General features: G+C 45.1%; 1 protein-coding gene across 1 annotated transcript in view; it reads left to right on the forward strand.

Annotated features, from left to right (window-relative positions):
- Positions 1-21858, forward strand: part of DCHS1 (dachsous cadherin-related 1) — a 123612-nt gene that overhangs the window by 17422 nt on the left and 84332 nt on the right. The window contains exon 3 of the mRNA XM_040426699.1: positions 21607-21783. Within this exon, the coding sequence (XP_040282633.1) occupies positions 21607-21783 (177 nt within the window). The remainder of the gene's footprint in view (positions 1-21606; positions 21784-21858) is intronic.

The following is a 21858-nucleotide window of genomic DNA, read 5'->3' on the forward strand; positions in this document are numbered from 1 at the left end:
TATTTATATTGCCCTCTACTGTTATAATGCTTACCCTGAAGTGCCCCAGTATTTATATTGCCCTCTACTGTTATAATGCTCACCCTGAAGTGCCCCAGTATTTATATTGCCCTCTACTGTTATAATGCTTACCCTGAAGTGCCCCAGTATTTATATTGCCCTCTACTGCTATAATGCTTACCCTGAAGTGCCCCCAGTGTTTATATCACCCCCTGCTGTTATAATGCTTACCCTGAAGTGCCCCAGTATTTATATTGCCCTCTACTGTTATAATGCTTACCCTGAAGTGCCCCAGTATTTATATTGCCCTCTACTGCTATAATGCTCACCCTGAAGTGCCCCAGTATTTATATTGCCCTCTACTGTTATAATGCTCACCCTGAAGTGCCCCAGTATTTATATTGCCCTCTACTGTTATAATGCTCACCCTGAAGTGCCCCAGTATTTATATTGCCCTCTACTGTTATAATGCTTACCCTGAAGTGCCCCAGTATTTATATTGCCCTCTACTGTTATAATGCTCACCCTGAAGTGCCCCAGTATTTATATTGCCCTCTACTGTTATAATGCTTACCCTGAAGTGCCCCAGTATTTATATTGCCCTCTACTGCTATAATGCTTACCCTGAAGTGCCCCAGTATTTATATTGCCCTCTACTGCTATAATGCTTACCCTGAAGTGCCCCAGTATTTATATTGCCCTCTACTGCTATAATGCTCACCCTGAAGTGCCCCCAGTATTTATATTGCCCTCTACTGCTATAATGCTCACCCTGAAGTGCCCCAGTATTTATATTGCCCTCTACTGTTATAATGCTTACCCTGAAGTGCCCCAGTATTTATATTGCCCTCTACTGCTATAATGCTCACCCTGAAGTGCCCCAGTATTTATATTGCCCTCTACTGTTATAATGCTTACCCAGAAGTTCCCCCAGTATTTATATTGCCCTCTACTGTTATAATGCTTACCCTGAAGTGCCCCCAGTGTTTATATCACCCCCTGCTGTTATAATGCTCACTCTGAGGTGCCCCCAGTATTTATAATGCCCTCTTTAGTGCCCCCTCTAGTTATATAACACCCTTTAGCGCCCTCAGAAATTCTAATCCCTCAGCCCCTCCACCATACAGTCCCATGTAAATAATACTATTTCTCCTCCTCCACCGTAGAGTCCCATGTGAATAACATTAGACCATCTCTCCAACCCCCTCCAATATACAGTCCCATGTAAATAACATCCCTCTATATTTACAGCCCCCTCTAAAATACAGTCCCATGTAAATAATATCACCTTCCCCCTAGCCGTCTGCAACATGCAATCCCATGTAAACATCAGCATCTCAACATTCAGTCCCATATAAATAACATCACTCCCTCCCACAGCCGCCTTCAAGATACAGTCCCATGTAAATAACATCATCCTGCCCCAGCCACCTCTAACATGCAGTCCCATGTGAATATCACCCCCTCCCCCCATAGCCGCCTTCAACATACAGTCCTATATAAATGACATCACTCCCTGTCACAGCTGCCATTACCATACAGTCCCATGTAAATAACATCACTTCCTCCCATAGCCGCCTTCAACATACAGTCCTATATAAATGACATCACTCCCTGTCACAGCTGCCATCAACATACAGTCCCATGTAAATATCACCCCCTCCCCAGCCACATTCAACACACGGTCCCATGTAAATAACATCACCCCCTCACCAGCCACCTCCAACATTCAGTCCCATGTAAATAACATCACTTCCTCCCACAGCTACCTTAAAAATACAGTCCCATGTAAATAACATCACCCCCTCACCAGCCACCTCCAACATACAGTCCCATTTAAATAACATCACCCCCTCCTCAGCCACCTCCAACATACAGTCCCATGTAAATAACATCCCTCCCTTCTAACATCAGTCCCAGTTAAATAACCATAACTCCCAGCATTGCTCTGCCTCTCCCTCCACTTACCTCTCCTCATGTACAGACATCACCACTGCTTCTTCACCAGGACTTCTCCTCTTCACTGATGAGCGCTGCCATCCTCTACTGCAGAGGTCACATGATAGTGACATCATCGAAGGTCCTTCTCTACCACTGCCTTCACCACTGATCACATGACTGTGACGTAATCACAGGTCCTTCAGATCTTCCAGTGCATTAGATTTAATTGTATTGCATTATAGTTGTATCTGTCTGGCAAACAGGTCATTCAGGGCATGGGACAAAACATCAGGAGCCCGGGCCCCAATAATTTACTCTAGCAACTCCCCTGCCCCTCACTGTAGTTATGCCCATATATGTGCCCCTCACAGTAGTTATACCCAGATATTTGCCCCCTCACAGCAGTTATACCAGATATGTGCCCCCTCACAGTAGTTATACCAGATATGTGCCCCCCACATTAGCGATGCCAGATATGTGCCCCATCACTGTAGTTATGCCCATATATGTGCCCCTCACAGTAGTTATACCAGATATGTGCCCCCTCACAGGAGTTATGCCAGATATGTGCCCCCTCACAGTAGTTATGCCAGATATGTGCCCCCTCACAGTAGTTATACCCAGATATGTGCCCCTCACAGTAGTTATACCCAGATATGTGCCCCCTCACAGTAGTTATACCCAGATATGTGCCTCCTCACAGTAGTTATACCCAGATATGTGCCCCCTCACAGTAGTTGTATCCAGATATGTGCCCCCTCACAGTAGTTATACCCAGATATGTGCCCCCTCACAGTAGTTGTATCCAGATATGTGCCCCCTCACAGTAGTTATATCCAGATATGTGCCCCCTCACAGTAGTTGTATCCAGATATGTGCCCCCTCACAGTAGTTCTACCCAGATATGTGCCCCTTCACAGTAGTTATACCCAGATATGTGCCCCCTCACAGTAGTTATACCCAGATATGTGCCCCCTCACATTAGTCATGCCAGATATGTGGCCCTCACAGTAGTTATACACAGGTATGTGCCCCCTCACAGTAGTTATACCCAGATATGTGGCCCTCACAGTAGTTATGTCCAGATATGTGGCCCTCACAGTAGTTATGCCCAGATATGTTCCCCTCACAGTAGTTATACCAGATATGTGCCCCCTCACAGTAGTTAAACCCAGATATGTGCCCCCTCACAGTAGTTATACCCAGATATGTGCCCCCTCACAGTAGTTATACCCAGATATGTGCCCCCTCACAGTAGTTATACCCAGATATGTGCCTCCTCACAGTAGTTATACCCAGATATGTGCCCCTCACAGTAGTTATACCCAGATATGTGCCCCCTCACAGTAGTTATACCCAGATATGTGCCCCCTCACAGTAGTTATACCCAGATATGTGCCCCTCACAGTAGCTATACCAGATATGTGCCCCTCACAGTAGTTATACCAGATATGTGCCCCTCACAGTAGTTATACCCAGATATGTGCCCCCTCACATTAGTCATGCCAGATATGTGGCCCTCACAGTAGTTATACCCAGATATGTGGCCCTCACAGTAGTTATGTCCAGATATGTGGCCCTCACAGTAGTTATTAGAGATGAGTGAATCGAAGTTGACGAAGTGTAATTCGATCTGAATTTCTGGAAAAATTTGATTCGCACTGAATCTGAATTTCCTCGCGTTTCGTGATAACGAATCACATTTTTTCCTAAAATGGCAGCTGCACGTGTGAGGACATGGAGCAAGGAACTCTGGGAAGGTGGAATCACCCATAATGCCATGCATGCAGCCAATCAGCAGCCAGCGAGCCCTGTGATGTCACAGCCCTATAAATAGCGGCAGCCATCTTGGATTCTGCCATTTTCCAGTGTACTTAGTGCAGGGAGAGACGTCAGCAGGCGCTAGAGACAGTGCGAGGAAAGACATGAAACTTTTATTTTGCTGAATAGAAGTTCAGGGAAAGGACAGGGAGGAATCATTCTGCATCATTTCTGTAGAACAGGGTTCAGTCGGGGAGGTCACATCCTGGGGAATAGGCACAATCCTATTACACCTTGCTGCACTGACTGCGGATCCACATTGCCATTATACAGCTCCGTAATTCCAGCAAATGCTGTGTGATACCGGCATTAACAGGGTTATTACAAGGAAATCTATGTCTTATTTGCCCTTGTGCGGTGCAGTTATAGGTTCTAAAGCATTTTTTGGCTTGTATTGGTGGGAAAAAAGGCTTATTAGCCGTTGTGTGGGGAAGTGCGAAAATTACAGACTTTTTTGGGGTGTTTTAATTTCCTTTTTATTTAAGTATTTGATCTAACAGTATGTCAGACAGAGACGTGCCCTGCACAGGGGAGGGGCAGAGGTCGCAGCAGAGTAAGGGTCCATTCACATGTCCACAAAATGGGTCCTCAACCGTTCCGCAATTTTGCGGAACAGGTACGGACCCGTTCATTTTCAATGGGGCTGGAATGTGCTGTCCGCATCCGCACTTCCGGGTCCACACTTGCGTTCCACAATAATATTGTTATATTTTAATAGTACAGATGTTTTCCCACACGGCGATGTCCATTATGTGTATTTCACATAATGGACACCCTGGTGACTATAACTGGCAATCATTAGATTCCCCTTGTGTTCATTGATGGCTGTTAGCTATCATTGAACGCTTCATTTTCAATTTAACAGTACAGTGCTGCCACCTAGTTGTCTGTAGTGGTATATTCCACTAACAGCTGCTGAAGCCTGCTTGAGGCTTCAGACTATTAGTGCAGTGAAACAGGTTACACAATCTCAGCCGGGAAAGGCTGTTATGGGAGCGAGAATACGCACCATATAGCTGATTGCGTACTTCTGTCATGGCTTTGGTGTTCGCCATACATATATGGCGGAGGCCGTGAAGGGGTTAAAGGGCCAGCACACGTGAACCTTAATCCACATCAGCCAATGGCTGGTCACCTTCAGGAATGTAAAGCACAAGTCCTCTAGTTTCCTGCAAAGGTGTGCTGTTATATCTTGTCTGCCCATGTACAGACTTCTGCCTGCTGTTAGGATTCGTCTTTTCGCTGCATAACTTGACCTTTAAAACACAAATGTGATCGCACACTACATCCAGCACTCTGCCCTCCATGCTGGATGAGGCATTGATGTACATTTTGGCCAAAGCGTAATAAGCCACTCACCACGTCAAGGTCGCCTCTATGAGTGGTCCCTAACACTAGTTCCTACCTGTTTATGGACCATGATAGCCACACAAAGTCCAGGGAATGCAGGTCAGCATGCAAGCCAAGCACACTCTGCTTTTAACCCCGTCCGGTGCCATTACAGCTTTCATCAGATCCAGGGATGCAAGTACCAACATGCATGCTGAGCCCACTATATACTTCTCCTGGAGCCAAATGGCTACTGGTAGGTTCTATATAAGCAGACTCAGTTTTATACTGACTTTAAAACCAGCCTCCAGGACAGATTGACTGGTCAGGTGTGCATATCAGGTGTGTCCAATATATACTACAAACCTGTATGTAGGTGCACATCACTATGGCGAAATACATATACAAACGCAAAAACACAAATGCAATAGCACTCTGCAACCAGCACTCTGCCCTGCCTCCATGCTGGATGTTGAATGAGGCATTGGTGTACATGTTGGTACTTGCATCCCTGGATCCGATGAAAGCTGTCACGGCACCGGACGGGGTTAAAAGCAGAGTGTGCTTGGCATGCATGCTGTACCTGCGGTCCCTGGACTTTGTGTAGCTATCATGGCCCATAAACAGGTAGGAACTGTTAGGGACCACTCATAGAGGCGACCTTGACGTGGTGAGTGGCTTATTACGCTTTGGCCAAAATGTACACCAATGCCTCATTCAACATCCAGCATAGAGGCAGGGCAGAGTGCTGGTTGCAGAGTGCTATTGCATTTGTGTTTTTCGGTTGTGCTGACTGAATCCCCCACATAACTTGACCTTTGTCTGACCTCTGAATTGACCCTTCCTGACCCACCTTGACCTTGGACTGATTATTGGATTACAAATTCTCAACCTGCTGTGGTTCCTCACTGTTTTCTGCTGATCCCTTGGTGCTCTTCACCCGTGTCTCTTGACCCCCTGGGTCAGCTGTCAACCATACCGGGACTGTGCCAGGAGTAAAGGGCAGATTGCTGTACAGGGAAGGGATGAATATGAATATTTATGGGTTTTGTTTTCACTCTGCCCTATTAGTAAATCTGACCTGTTCCCTACATTCTCCGGGTCAGTACGATTACAGTGATACCACGTTTATACAGTTTTAAGGATTTTGTTTTTACAGCGTTCCCTATGAGATAAAACTGGGTCAGTACGATTACAGCAGGGCCGGCGCCACCCATAAGCAGAGTAGGCCACCGCATAGAGCGCACTCTGCCTAGGGGCGTCGGCACTCTGGAGTCCAAATCCCAAGCAGTAGCACCTGGCCGCCGCCTGCACCCCGCCCCCTACATCATCTCCTCTACTCCTTCTGTTCCTGTACTTGCCGGCCGGATGCGCTGCGAGTGCGAGCCTAAGTTTGTTGAGTCACTTTGGGCAGAGCGAGCGGTGTATTTAAATCTCATTTAGGCTGTCTTTCAGAAAAGTTTCCCCTGGGATTCGAACTCACGACCTTTCACATCATAGGCAAGGCATTAACCCACACAGCTATGAAAGCTGTATAGCCAATTGCTTAATAAAAAAAATTAGACTTCTACTGTAGGTAACTTTGATACCTAGTGTACATCCATACACATGACAGCTGCCCCAACACACCTAGCTCTGCTACATCCATACACAGTGTACTGGGGCAGCTGTCATGTGTATGGATGTACACTAAGTATCAAAGTTATCTACAGTAGAAGTCTTTTTTTTTTTTTTTTTTACACAACTGGCTATACAGCTCTCATAGCTGTGTGGGTAAATGCCTTGCCTCTGATGTGAAAGGTTGTGAGTTCGAATCCCAGGAGAAACTTTTCTGAAAGTGTTTTTTTATTTTTTTTAAAATACCGGACTGTTACTTTACTGCCACGGGGGAGGGAGGGCTATTGGCTCCATGATACTGGCACATGGAGGGGGGAGGAGAGAGGCACTTGATACTGGCACATTAGGGGGCAGGGGGAGAGGATGGCACTATGATATTAGCACATGGGGGGGGGCAAGAAATGGATATGAATCATGAGGGGCAGAAATGTGAAATGATGGGAGGGGGGGGCACCAAAATGTAGATTTGCTTGTGTTGACAAAAATCCTTGCACCGGCCCTGACTTCGGGCACGCAATCCCGCGAGACCAGTGACCTCCAAAGGTGGGTCTCGCGGGATCACACGCCGAAGACACATGATCTTGGCAAGAGCCAAGGCAATGTGGACCTGGAGCACAGCGAGGAGCAGAACCTGGTGAGCACCCCGGGCAACCGCACTCTGACAACCTGCACTAAGGTGTCAGAGGCTGCAGGACAGTGACTGGCAGCAGGGTGGCACACACTTGTGTACAGGGGTCAGGGCACACCTGCTGCTTGACTAGGGGCCATAGATTCTGACTGGCACAGGGTGCCCAGCAGTGGCACATGGAGCCTAATAGGTGGCACAGACTGTCTAAAGGGCTATGAATGGTACAGGGTGCAGGACAGTGCCAGACTGGTAGAGGGCACAAGGCAGCATACTGTTTTATGTTGCCTTGGTGGCACAGGATTTCAGACAGTGGCTGAATGACGCCTGGCAGTGAATAGGTGGCACTGCTCGTGTTTGGTGTGCCAACCTGCTGAACAGTGCAGAGTGATTGGCATCACTGGGATGGTACTAGTTGGCAGACAATGGCTGGATATTATATATATATGACCATAGTCAGACTGGCACAGGGTACGCGACCATAGTCAGACTGGCACAGGGTACATGACCATAGACTGGCACAGGGTACACGACCATAGTTATATGTTGCATGCAATAGGTGGCTGAAAAAGGGGTGGGTAAAAGGGTGTGGTCAATGGGCGGAGTCAAGGGGACGGCAAAATTTGCTTTTGCCTAGGGTGGCAAAAATCCTTGCACCAGCCCTGGATTACAGTGATACCACATTTATATAGTTTATAGGATTTGTTTTTACAACTTTCCCTATGAGATAAAACTAACCTGTTGTCACGAGGGTATCAAGAGCCACGTCTGACTCCGTTATACCCGGGGTCAGGAAGTCGCAGCGGGTGGCTGCGCGCTCTATAGCTAAAGATCATGGTGTTTCTTAGTTATTGTTTTCTGTGTTTGCCTTGCTATCCTTTTTGTCTCACTCAGGGATCCGTAGCTTCTCCTCCTCAGCTGTTTCTTGTCTGCCACTCCCTACCTCCTTATATTCTCCCCTCACACTTCTCTAGTTGCCAGTTATAGAGCTTCCTGCCTGGACATCTATACTGACCCACTGGAGTTGTGAATCCTGGTTGTCGTTCCAGAGTGCTACCCTCCGGATCCCTGTTGGGCTTATTGTTGTCTCCTGTTGTCACCCACCTGGGATTATATGTTGAGTCTGTGTTGTCTGTCCTTCCCTTGGTGTTTTCCCTTAGAGCTAGTGGTGCGGACTAGTGTTCCCATCGCCCTGTTCACTACCTAGGGCTCAGCTCAGGGAAAGCCAGGGCTTTAGGCACGTGATCGGTGTACGGGTGAGGAACCCGTCTAGGGACGTCAGGGCAGCCAGGTGCCAGCCGCAAGGTGAGTCAGGGGTCACCACCTTCCCTCTCACTTGGGCAGGGCCTTCCTTGTTCCCTCCCTCTGTGTCACGTATGTGATAGCCACGCCGACCGTGATATTATAACTGGCCATTACTTTTTGAGAAAAAAAAAAAAAAAATTATATAATTTTTTATTTGTTGTTTTTTTTTCTCTACTTAGAATCCAATATGGATCCTATTGCTGCCTTGGCAGAACAGCTTCAAAGCCTGTCTTTGGAGGTGGCAGGATTGAAGGCGTCTGTTCTCCAACAACAGCAGCAAATGCAGCAGACCGCACCCCCAGCGGTTGCTATGGGTAACCAGGTTGTCACTGAACCCAAGGTTGCTCTTCCCGACAGATTTTCTGGGGGAAGGGACAAATTTGCAACGTTCCGTGAGGCCTGCAAATTATATTTTAAGTTGCGCCCTTACTCCTCAGGTCATGAAGAACAGCGGGTTGGGATTGTCATTTCCCTGCTTCAGGGGGATCCGCAATCCTGGGCGTTCTCGTTACCCCCTGGTTCTCAGGCTCTTCGGTCAGTGGAGGGATTTTTTGGGGCTTTGGGTCTCATATATGATGACCCTGACCGAGTCGCCCTGGCTGAGTCGAAGTTACGGAGACTCCTACAGGGAGATCGGTCAGCAGAGGAATATTGCTCAGAGTTCCGTAGGTGGGCTACGGATACTCAGTGGAACGGCCCGGCTCTCAGGAGTCAGTTCTGCTCTGGGTTATCTGAAAGGGTTAAGGATGCACTGGCGCTGTATGAGACCCCCCTTTCCCTTGATGCTGTTATGTCCCTCTCTATCAGAATAGATAGACGTCTTAGGGAGAGATCGAAAATTCCGGAGCAATTGGTTACCTCTCCCAAGCAACAGTCAGCCTGTACTGACTTAGATGAGCCTATGCAGCTAGGCGGAACTTCTCGTCAGGTCCGTCCTCCCGAGGTTCGCCGTAGGGGGGGGGGCTTGTTTTTTCTGTGGGGGAAGGGGTCATTTCATTAATGTCTGTCCCTCCTTTCTCAAAAACAAAAGACCGTCGGAAAACTACTAACCCCGGGCTGTGCGGAGGATGTCAGCCGGGGGGTATACGTTTCCTCCATACGAACATCTCAATTTGTGTTACCAGCGGTCATTGTTTTTGGTGTTAAGACGGAGTCTATTTCTGTTTTTCTAGACAGTGGAGCAGGGGTAAACTTGATTGATGCCCATTTTGCCCGCACTATGGGTTTGTCTCTCTGTACGCTACAGAGACCCATTCCCATATTCGCTATTGATTCTGCTCCTCTGTCTCAGAGAAACCTCACCCACATTGTTCGTAATTTACACCTTTGGGTAGGGGACCACCATAATGAGTGTCTTTCATGTTACGTTCTGGAGGGCCTTCCCTCTCCGGTGGTATTGGGTCTTCCCTGGTTGGTAGCGCACAATCCAGTGGTGGATTGGCAGGCCAGGGAGATATTGGAGTGGAGTGAGCATTGCAGAGAGAATTGCTTAAATAACAATTGCTTAATCGCCTCCATAGCTTCCCTACCTACATTTATTTCGGACTTTGAGGACGTTTTTTCTGAAAAGGGTTGTCAGAAACTACCACCTCATCGTCCTTATGATTGCCCGGTTAACCTGATTCCCGGGGCAAAATTACCCAAGTCCAGGTTGTATAATCTTTCGGGTCCCGAGAGACAAGCCATGAAAGATTATATCTCCGAGAGTCTGGCTAAGGGACACATCAGACCCTCTTCTTCACCCGTGGCTGCAGGGTTTTTCTTTGTTAAAAAGAAAGATGGGGGCCTGCGTCCTTGCCTAGATTTCCGTGAGTTAAACCAGATAACCATCCGTGACCCATACCCTCTTCCTCTCATTCCTGACCTTTTTAATCAGATTGCGGGTGCTAGGTGGTTCTCCAAACTTGATCTTAAGGGGGCCTACAATCTGATTCGTATCAGGGAAGGGGATGAGTGGAAGACAGCTTTTAACACCCCTGAGGGGCATTATGAAAATCTAGTTATGCCTTTCGGTCTGACCAATGCCCCTGCTGTCTTCCAACATTTCGTTAATGATATTTTTAGTCATCTCATCGGCAGGTTTGTAGTCATATACCTAGATGATATCTTAATTTATTCGGCTGATCTGAAAACACATGAGGTGCATGTCAGGCAAGTACTGCAGGTCCTACGGACGAATAAATTATATGCGAAAATTGAAAAATGTGTCTTCGCTGTTCAGGAATTACAGTTCCTGGGATATCTATTATCTGCTTCAGGTTTCCGCATGGATCCTGGGAAGGTCCAAGCAATTTTAGATTGGGATCTTCCTGAGAACCTTAAAACCCTACAACGGTTTTTGGGTTTCGCTAATTTCTATAGAAAGTTCATTAAAAATTATTCAGTGATCGTTAAACCCCTTACCGACATGACTAGGAAGGGGACGGATTTTTCCAAATGGTCTGACGCCGCTAAAGATGCATTTTCCTCTCTAAAGGAGAGGTTTACCTCGGCACCTGTTCTAATTCAACCTGATGTCTCCCAGCCTTTTATTGTCGAGGTAGATGCGTCAGAGGTGGGAGTGGGAGCTGTATTGTCTCAGGGTCCGTCTCCTGGCAAATGGCGTCCTTGCGCTTTCTTTTCCAAAAAATTATCTTCTGCAGAGAAGAATTATGATATTGGAAATAGGGAACTGTTGGCGATTAAACTGGCGCTTGAAGAGTGGCGTCACTTCTTAGAGGGAGCAATCCACCCCGTCACGGTGATTACGGATCACAAGAACCTTCTGTACCTAGAATCGGCTAAACGTCTCACCCCTAGACAAGCTAGGTGGTCGCTATTCTTTACCAGATTTAACTTTGTAATCACCTATCGTCCTGGGGCAAAAAATACCAAGGCAGACGCATTATCTCGTAGTTTCCCTGGAGGGGGTAATGTTTGTGATCCGGTACCTATTTTACAAAGAGGAGTAGTTGTCTCTGCTGTACACTCTGTTCTAGAGGGAAAGGTGTTAGAGGCTCAGGGGGACGCCCCGGCCTCTTGCCCCTCAGAGAAATTGTTTGTACCGTTAAACCTGAGTCTTGAATTATTAAAAGAACATCATAATTCGGCACTTGCTGGACACCCGGGTAGTAAAGCAACCTTGGAGCTATTATCTCGTCGTTTTTGGTGGCCAAGGTTGCGTCAGGATGTAATGGATTTCGTGTCTACTTGTTCTACTTGTGCGCGCGCGAAAGTCTCTCATACACGTCCAGCAGGGTCTTTATTGCCACTTTTCATTCCCAATAGACCGTGGACACATCTGTCAATGGATTTCATCACTGACTTACCGTTGTCGGCGGGTAAAACAGTTATCTTGGTAGTAGTAGACAGGTTTAGCAAAATGGTACACTTCATTGCGTTACCCGCACTTCCTAATGCTAAAACTCTTGCTCAGGTGTTTATCAGTGAAATCGTGAAGCTTCACGGGGTCCCTTCCGATGTGGTTTCGGATCGGGGAACCCAGTTTATTTCTAAGTTTTGGAAAGCTTTTTGTTCCCGTTTGGGGGTTCACTTGTCCTTTTCCTCAGCTTTCCATCCTCAGTCGAATGGACAGACTGAGCGTACCAACCAAAATCTAGAAACATATTTAAGGTGTTTTGTGTCTGAAAACCAAGAGTCGTGGTCATCATATTTACCGTTAGCTGAGTTTGCCATAAATAATCATTATCAGGAGTCCACTGGCAAGTCACCATTCCTTGGTGCATACGGTTTTCATCCCCAATTTTGTACTTTCAAAGAGGGGGGGGGTCTTCTGGGGTTCCCGAAGAGGAAAGGTTTTCTTCATCTCTTTCATCGGTATGGCAGAAGGTGCAAGTTAACTTGAAAAAGATGAGTGGTAAATATAAATGCATGGCTGATAAGAGACGGTCGCCAGGTCCGGACCTAGGAGTGAATGACTATGTGTGGTTGTCTACTAGGAATATTAAGTTGAAGGTTCCTTCTTGGAAACTGGGTCCTAGGTTCATTGGTCCCTATAAAATAGTAACCGTCATTAACCCTGTGGCTTTTCGCCTGGAGCTACCTCAGACTTTTAAGATCCATAACGTCTTCCATAAATCGTTACTCAAGAAGTATGTTCCACCTCTAGAACCATCGCCGCTGCCACCTCCTCCTGTTATTGTGGATGGTAATCTGGAGTTTCAAATAGCCAGAATTGTTGATTCTCGTCGGGTCCGCCGCTCTCTTCAGTATCTGGTGCATTGGAGGGGTTACGGTCCCGAGGAAAGAATGTGGGTTCCAGCGTCAGAGGTAAACGCCAACAGGTTAATTCAGACTTTCCATGCCTCTCATCCGGAGAGACCTGGTCCTGAGTGTCCGGAGGCCCCTCGTGAAAGGGGGGGGTACTGTCACGAGGGTATCAAGAGCCACGTCTGACTCCGTTATACCCGGGGTCAGGAAGTCGCAGCGGGTGGCTGCGCGCTCTATAGCTAAAGATCATGGTGTTTCTTAGTTATTGTTTTCTGTGTTTGCCTTGCTATCCTTTTTGTCTCTCTCAGGGATCCGTAGCTTCTCCTCCTCAGCTGTTTCGTGTCTGCCACTCCCTACCTCCTTATATTCTCCCCTCACACTTCTCTAGTTGCCAGTTATAGAGCTTCCTGCCTGGACATCTATACTGACCCACTGGAGTGGTTAATCCTGGTTGTTGTTCCTGTGTGCTACCCTCCGGATCCCTGTTGGGCTTATTGTTGTCTCCTGTTGTCGCCCACCTGGGATTATATGTTGAGTCTGTGTTGTCTGTCCTTCCCTTGGTGTTTTCCCTTAGAGCTAGTGGTGCGGACTAGTGTTCCCATCGCCCTGTTCACTATCTAGGGCTCAGCTCAGGGAAAGCCAGGGCTTTAGGCACGTGATCGGCGTACGGGTGAGGAACCCGTCTAGGGACGTCAGGGCAGCCAGGTGCCAGCCGCCAGGTGAGTCAGGGGTCACCATCTTCCCTCTCACTTGGGCAGGGCCTTCCTTGTTCCCTCCCTCTGTGTCACGTATGTGATAGCCACGCCGACCGTGATACCTGTTCTCTTCATTCTCTGAGTCAGTACGATTACAGAGATACCACATTTATATAGTTTATAGGATTTGTTTTTACAACTTTCCCTATGAGATAAAACTAACCTGTTCTCTTCATTCTCTGGGTCAGTACGATTACAGTGATACCACATTTATATAGTTTATAGGATTTGTTTTTACAACTTTCCCTATGAGATAAAACTGACCTGTTCCCTACATTCTCCGGGTCAGTACGGTTACAGTGATACCACATTTATATAGTTTTATGGTATTTGTTTTTACAGCGTTTCCTATAAGATAAAACTGACCTGTTCTCTTCATTCTCCGGGTCAGTACGATTACAGTGATACCACATTTATATAGTTTTATGGGTTTGGTTTTTACAGTATTCCCTATTAGATAAAACTGACCTGTTCCCTTCATTCTCCAGGTCAGTACGATTACAGTGATACCACATTTATATAGTTTATAGGATTTGTTTTTACAATTTTCCCTATGAGATAAAACTAACCTGTTCTCTTCATTCTCCGGGTCAGTACAATTACAGTGATACCACATTTATATAGTTTTATGGGTTTTGTTTTTACAGCGTTCCCTATGAGATAAAACTGACCTGTTCCCTTCATTCTCCGGGTCAGTACAATTACAGTGATACCACATTTATATAGTTTTATGGGTTTTGTTTTTACAGTGTTCCCTATGAGATAAAACTGACCTGTTCTCTTCATTCTCCGGTCAGTACGATTACAGTGATACCACATTTATATAGTTTTATGGGTTTTGTTCTTACAGTGTTCCCTATGAGATAAAACTGACCTGTTCTCTTCATTCTCCGGGTCAGTATGATTACAGTGATACCACATTTATATAGTTTTATGGGTTTTGTATTTACAGTGTTCCCTATGAGATAAAACTGTCCTGTTCCCTTCATTCTCCGGGTCAGTACGATTACAGTGATACCACATTTATATAGTTTTATGGGTGTTGTTTTTACAGTGTTCCCTATGAGATAAAACTGACCTGTTCTCTTCATTCTCCGGGTCAGTACGATTACAGTGATACCACATTTATATAGTTTTATGGGTTTTGTTCTTACAGTGTTCCCTATGAGATAAAACTGTCCTGTTCCCTTCATTCTCCGGGTCAGTACAATTACAGTGATACCACATTTATATAGTTTTATGGGTTTTGTTTTTACAGTGTTCCCTATGAGATAAAACTGACCTGTTCTCTTCATTCTCCGGTCAGTACAATTACAGTGATACCACATTTATATAGTTTTATGGGTTTTGTTTTTACAGTGTTCCCTATGAGATAAAACTGACCTGTTCTCTTCATTCTCCGGGTCAGTACGATTACAGTGATACCACATTTATATAGTTTTATGGGTTTTGTATTTACAGTGTTCCCTATGAGATAAAACTGACCTGTTCTCTTCAGTCTCCGGGTCAGTACAATTACAGTGATACCACATTTATATAGTTTTATGGGTTTTGTTTTTACAGCGTTCCCTATGAGATAAAACTGACCTGTTCTCTTCATTCTCCGGGTCAGTACGATTACAGAGATACCACATTTATATAGTTTTATGGGTTTTGTTTTTACAGTGTTCCCTATGAGATAAAACTGACCTGTTCCCCTCATTCTCCGGGTCAGTACGATTACAGAGATACCACATTTATATAGTTTTATGGGTTTTGTTTTTACAGCGTTCCCTATGAGATAAAACTGACCTGTTCTCTTCATTCTCCGGGTCAGTACGATTACAGAGATACCACATTTATATAGTTTTATGGGTTTTGTTTTTACAGTGTTCCCTATGACAATAAACTGACCTGTTCTCTTCATTCTCCGGGTCAGTACGATTACAGAGATTCCACATTTATATAGTTTTATGGGTTTTGTTTATACAGTGTTCTCTATGAGATAAAACTGTCCTGTTCTCTTCATTCTCCGGGTCAGTACGATTACAGTGATACCACATTTATATAGTTTTATGGGTTTTGTTCTTACAGTGTTCCCTATGAGATAAAACTGACCTGTTCTCTTCATTCTCCGGGTCAGAACGATTACAGTGATACCACATTTATATAGTTTTATGGGTTTTGTATTTACAGTGTTCCCTATGAGATAAAACTGTCCTGTTCCCTTCATTCTCCGGGTCAGTACGATTACAGTGATACCACATTTATATAGTTTTATGGGTTTTGTATTTACAGTGTTCCCTATGAGATAAAACTGACCTGTTCCCTTCAGTCTCCGGGTCAGTACAATTACAGTGATACCACATTTATATAGTTTTATAGGTTTTGTTTTTACAGCGTTCCCTATGAGATAAATCTGACCTGTTCTCTTCATTCTCCGGGTCAGTACGATTACAGAGATACCACATTTATATAGTTTTATGGGTTTTGTTTTTACAGTGTTCCCTATGAGATAAAACTGACCTGCTCCCCTCATTCTCCGGGTCAGTACGATTACAGAGATACCACATTTATATAGTTTTATGGGTTTTGTTCTTACAGTGTTCCCTATGAGATAAAACTGACCTGTTCTCTTCATTCTCCGGGTCAGTATGATTACAGTGATACCACATTTATATAGTTTTATGGGTTTTGTATTTACAGTGTTCCCTATGAGATAAAACTGTCCTGTTCCCTTCATTCTCCGGGTCAGTACGATTACAGTGATACCACATTTATATAGTTTTATGGGTTTTGTATTTACAGTGTTCCCTATGAGATAAAACTGACCTGTTCCCCTCATTCTCCGGTCAGTACGATTACAGTGATACCACATTTATATAGTTTTATGGGTTTTGTTTTTACAGTGTTCCCTATGAGATAAAACTGAGCTGTTCTCTTCATTCACTGGGTCAGTACGATTACAGAGATACCACATTTATATAGTTTTATGGGTTTTGTTTTTACAGCGTTCCCTATGAGATAAAACTGACCTGTTCCCTTCATTCTCCGGTCAGTACGATTACAGTGATACCACATTCATATAGTTTTATGGGTTTTGTATTTACAGCGTTCCCTATGACAATAAACTGACCTGTTCTCTTCATTCTCCGGGTCAGTACGATTACAGTGATACCACATTTATATAGTTTTATGGGTTTTGTTTATACAGTGTTCTCTATGAGATAAAACTGACCTGTTCTCTTCATTCTCCGGGTCAGAACGATTACAGTGATACCACATTTATATAGTTTTATGGGTTTTGTTTTTACAGCGTTCCCTACGAGATAAAACTGACCTGTTCCCCTCATTCTCCGGGTCAGTACGATTACAGTGATACCACATTTATATAGTTTATGGGTTTTGTTTTTACAGCGTTCCCTACGAGATAAAACTGTCCTGTTCTCTTCATTCTCCGGTCAGTACGATTACAGTGATACCACATTTATATAGTTTTATGGGTTTTGTTTTTACAGCGTTCCCTATGAGATAAAACTGACCTGTTCCCTTCATTTTCTGGGTCAGTACGATTACAGTGATACCACAATTATATAGTTTAATAGGTTTTGTTTTTACAGTGTTCCCTATGAGATAAAACTGACCTGTTCCCTTCATTCTCCGGTCAGTACAATTACAGTGATACCACATTTATATAGTTTTATGGGTTTTGTTTTTACAGTGTTCCCTATGACAATAAACTGACCTGTTCTCTTCATTCTCCGGGTCAGTACGATTACAGTGATACCACATTTATATAGTTTTATGGGTTTTGTTTTTACGGCGTTCCCTATAAGATAAAACTGACCTGTTTTCTTCATTCTCTGGGTCAGTACGATTACAGCGATACCACATTTATATAGTTTTATGGGTTTTGTTTTTACGGCGTTCCCTATAAGATAAAACTGACCTGTTCCCTTCATTCTCCGGGTCAGTACGATTACAGCGATACCACATTTATATAGTTTTATGGGTTTTGTTTTTACGGCGTTCCCTATAAGATAAAACTGACCTGTTCCCTTCATTCTCCGGGTCAGTACGATTACAGTGATACCACATTTATATAGTTTTATGGGTTTTGTTTTTACGGCGTTCCCTATAAGATAAAACTGACCTGTTCCCTTCATTCTCCGGGTCAGTACGATTACAGTGATACCACATTTATATAGTTTTATGGGTTTTGTTTTTACAACGTTCCCTATGAGATAAAACTGACCTGTTCCCTTCATTCTCCGGGTCAGTACGATTACAGTGATACCACATTTATATAGTTTTATGGGTTTTGTTTTTACGGCGTTCCCTATGAGATAAAACTGACCTGTTCTCTTCATTCTCGGGGTCAGTACGATTACAGTGATACCACATTTATATAGTTTTATGGGTTTTGTTTTTACAACGTTCCCTATGAGATAAAACTGACCTGTTCTCTTTAATTTCCAGGTCAGTACGATTACAGTGACACCACATTTATATAGTTTTATGGGTTTTGTTTTTACAGTGTTCCCTATGAGATAAAACTGTCCTGTTCCCTTCATTCTCCGGTCAGTACGATTACAGTGATACCACATTTATATAGTTTTATGGGTTTTGTATTTACAGCGTTCCCTATGAGATAAAACTGACCTGTTCTCTTCATTCTCCAGGTCAGTACGATTACAGTGATACCACATTTATATAGTTTTATGGGTTTTGTTCTTACAGTGTTCCCTATGAGATAAAACTGACCTGTTCTCTTCATTCTCCAGGTCAGTACGATTACAGTGATACCACATTTATATAGTTTTATGGGTTTTGTTTTTACAGCGTTCCCTATGAGATAAAACTGACCTGTTCTCCTCATTCTCCGGGTCAGTACGATTACAGTGATACCACATTTATATAGTTTTATGGGTTTTGTTTTTACGGCGTTCCCTATGAGATAAAACTGACCTGTTCTCTTCATTCTCCGGTCAGTACGATTACAGCGATACCACATTTATATAGTTTTATGGGTTTTGTTTTTACAACGTTCCCTATGAGATAAAACTGACCTGTTCTCTTTAATTTCCAGGTCAGTACGATTACAGTGACACCACAATTATGTAGTTTTTCTTCTAACTTTTTTAGATTACTGTTTTTGGAGCTGTGTGAGGACTCTTTTTTGCAGGGAGATCTGTACTTTTCAGTGATATCATTTCCGAGTGTGTGTGACTTTTTGATAAGCAAACACAAATGCACGCTCCCACTCCGCTGATGGAAAACCTCACTCGGACTTCCGGAGTGGGGGAGAACTGGAAATGGAGAAAGGAATGTCCAGCTAAAGGATGACTTCTAAACCATTTATTGATTTCCATTAAAAATACAATTCCATGATTGACACCGACAGAACAGTCTACTCGTTTCAAACCACCAGGTTCTTAATTATGACCTTCTGGGACTTTTGATTACTTTTTATAAACATTTTTTTGGCCATTTAGAAATTAGTATTCTGTGATCGGCATTTATCCATCTCAGAACTCAACATTCACTGTATTCCAATACAGTGCTGCCACCTGCTGGCCTGTATTGGTACACACCAATGATGGGTATCGGAGCCTGCTTGAGTCTTCGGGCTGTCACCGGGATATTACAGCTTCTCTGGTCTCAGCCACGGCTCTTGCATCTTATCCGCTGAAATGCCATGGTCACATTTGACCATGGAATCTAAGGGGTGAGATGTCTGCAATCGGCCTCATGGCTGATCGCAGACGTTAGCCCTTGGTCTCTGCTGTTTAAAACAGCAGAAACACGGCAGCTATGCTGCGTCCGCATACGCCATCTTTAAAGTGATGACTTCTGCCGTACATGTCCAGTGGAGGTCACCAAGGGGTTAAAAAATTAAAATTAAAATAGAGAGCGTGCAAGTGTAAGAAAATATGAATCAGTGCAACACTATTTCAAAAAGTGCTTGAGATGGAGAGTGTTTCACGTTCAAAACGCGCTGCACTGATTCATATTGTTTAACTCCTGCACTGTCGGCATCTTTCAGTTAAGCAGCCTTTTGTGCAGGAGCAGCGCTCTTTTTGTCTCGGCCGACACGTCCTCTCACATCAGTGGCTGAGCTCACAATGGTGTCCATGCTTCAGAGCACACAGCCTGATAGACCAGCCAATATCCTGCCTCCTGATTGGCTGTCAGGCTGACTGCAGAGTCATGGGATCCTCCATCTTCCCTGCCTTGTTTCCCTCGCTAATCCACTGAACCTCAAATGTAAAATGGCGGACACTATTTTGCAGTTTGTCTGAAACATTTTGCCAAAACTTTGGATTAATTTGGAAGAACGTTTGAGAAATTCATAAAGTATCCGATTAGTTTAGAATGGATTTGCTTATCTGTGGAAATACTTATGGCACGATGCCCAGACATCCCAGCTCGAGGGTCACAACAGGTGCTTGAAGCTCCATGTGCCATAAAGGTGGACGCCGTCGCCTCACCATTGATGAGCCATTGGAGTAGTAAAGGCCCATGGCCAAACTGTGATGTGTATGGGGCGATTTCACAAACAAGTGGTGGCACAGGTCAACAAGTGCTGGATTTCTTCTAAGGGAAAGGCACCCAAGCTTAATGGTTGCAGTGTCTGCCGGGGAACAGCAAATAGCAGAATGGCTGCAGCAGGCTTCATAGTTCCTAGGTTGAGGCCTAGAGGTCAGGCTGAACCTCCAAATTACTGCCACCTCTTGTCCGAATAAGGGACTCCCTACCAGAGAAGACACCTTAGATGCCGTGGCGCCACCAGGATACGCCTGAGCTCTGACCACACGTGCTTGGTAGCTTGCACGCCATTCACACTTGCCATGGTGCAGACTGCTTTTAACACAGGCCACAGTTCGCATTGGACACTACAGGGTCATTTATTAAGACCGGCATTTTAAACCCTGCACTGGCGGTGGATCGCAGGTCGCTGGCTTCCGAGTGTTTTACATTTAGAACATTCTGCAAATTTACATTCTGCAATTTTGCGGAATGGGTGCGGACGCATTTATTTTCAATGGAGCCACAAAAGATGCGGACAGAGCACACAGTGTGCTGTCCACATCCGCAATTCCGTTCCGTGGCCTCGCAAAAAAAAAGGCATTTCTATTATAGTGCCGATGTTCCGTTATATTTCCCTACCTCGTGAGATTTCCCTACCCTCGTCACTTCCGGCCGCACCGGACATGACGTGAGGAGGTGTGGCGTGCCGCGCAGGCGCACAGCGACGGGGTAGGGAAATTTCACAGCAGAGTTAGCTGGACACCGGCCGACACTGCGCATGCGCCGGGAGCCTCACCAGCGGTTAGGGAAAAATTACGGGCCAGTGTGCAGGCGCGGTGATCAGATGGATGTTCTCAGCTGGACACCGGCCGACACTGCGCATGCGCCGGGAGCCTCACCAGCGGTTAGGGTAGGGAAAAAGCACTGGCCCATAATTTTTCTCTTCCCTAACAGCTGGTGAGGCTCCCGGTGCATGCGCAGTGTCGGCCGGTGTCCAGCTTAGAACATCCATCTGATCACCGCGCCTGCGCACTGGCCCGTAATTTTTCCCTACTCTAACCGCTGGTGAGACTCCCGGCGCATGTCCGGTGCGGCCGGAAGTGACGAGGGTAGGGAAATCTCACAAGGTAGGGAAATTTAACGGAACACCGGCCATGTGGGGTCCAGTCTATGCTGCTACAGGGCCATCTAGTGGCCGGCACTAACATTGCAGGCATACATTTAGTGCATTCAGTTACACGTGACACATTTATATTGTCATATTCGGTTACACTAGTGACGGGGGGGGGCATGTTACACTCTAAAACATCAAAGTAAATGAAATACACAAATATACTACACTGGGCATCTCTAGTACAGCTAATTTGCAGTTTGATTGGAGGTGAACCAGGCTCCTACTGACACTGTCTCACTTTATGGCTATGTTGCAAAGACATTTTATTTTGTCACAGGTGCTGATACTTTGCACTGCCTCATGGATTCTCTGTTTTCCAGGTCTCAGCATCAGATGCAGACGGTGGAAGTCTTGGGACAGTGTTGTACTCTCTCAGCCCCTCATCTCCTCCTCAGTTCCAGATCCACTCAGAGAGCGGAGAAATCTGCCTCTCAGACACCTTGGATAGAGATGATGGAGAACGCTTTTTCCTCCTTCACGTGACAGCCACAGATGGGGTGAGACCTCCTACCTCGATATCCAGATAGAAAACATTTTTGCACATATTCTTGAGTATTCAGAACCCAATGAGC

Source organism: Bufo bufo, chromosome 3, assembly GCF_905171765.1.
Source record: "Bufo bufo chromosome 3, aBufBuf1.1, whole genome shotgun sequence".
Classification (NCBI taxonomy): Eukaryota; Metazoa; Chordata; class Amphibia; order Anura; family Bufonidae; genus Bufo; species Bufo bufo.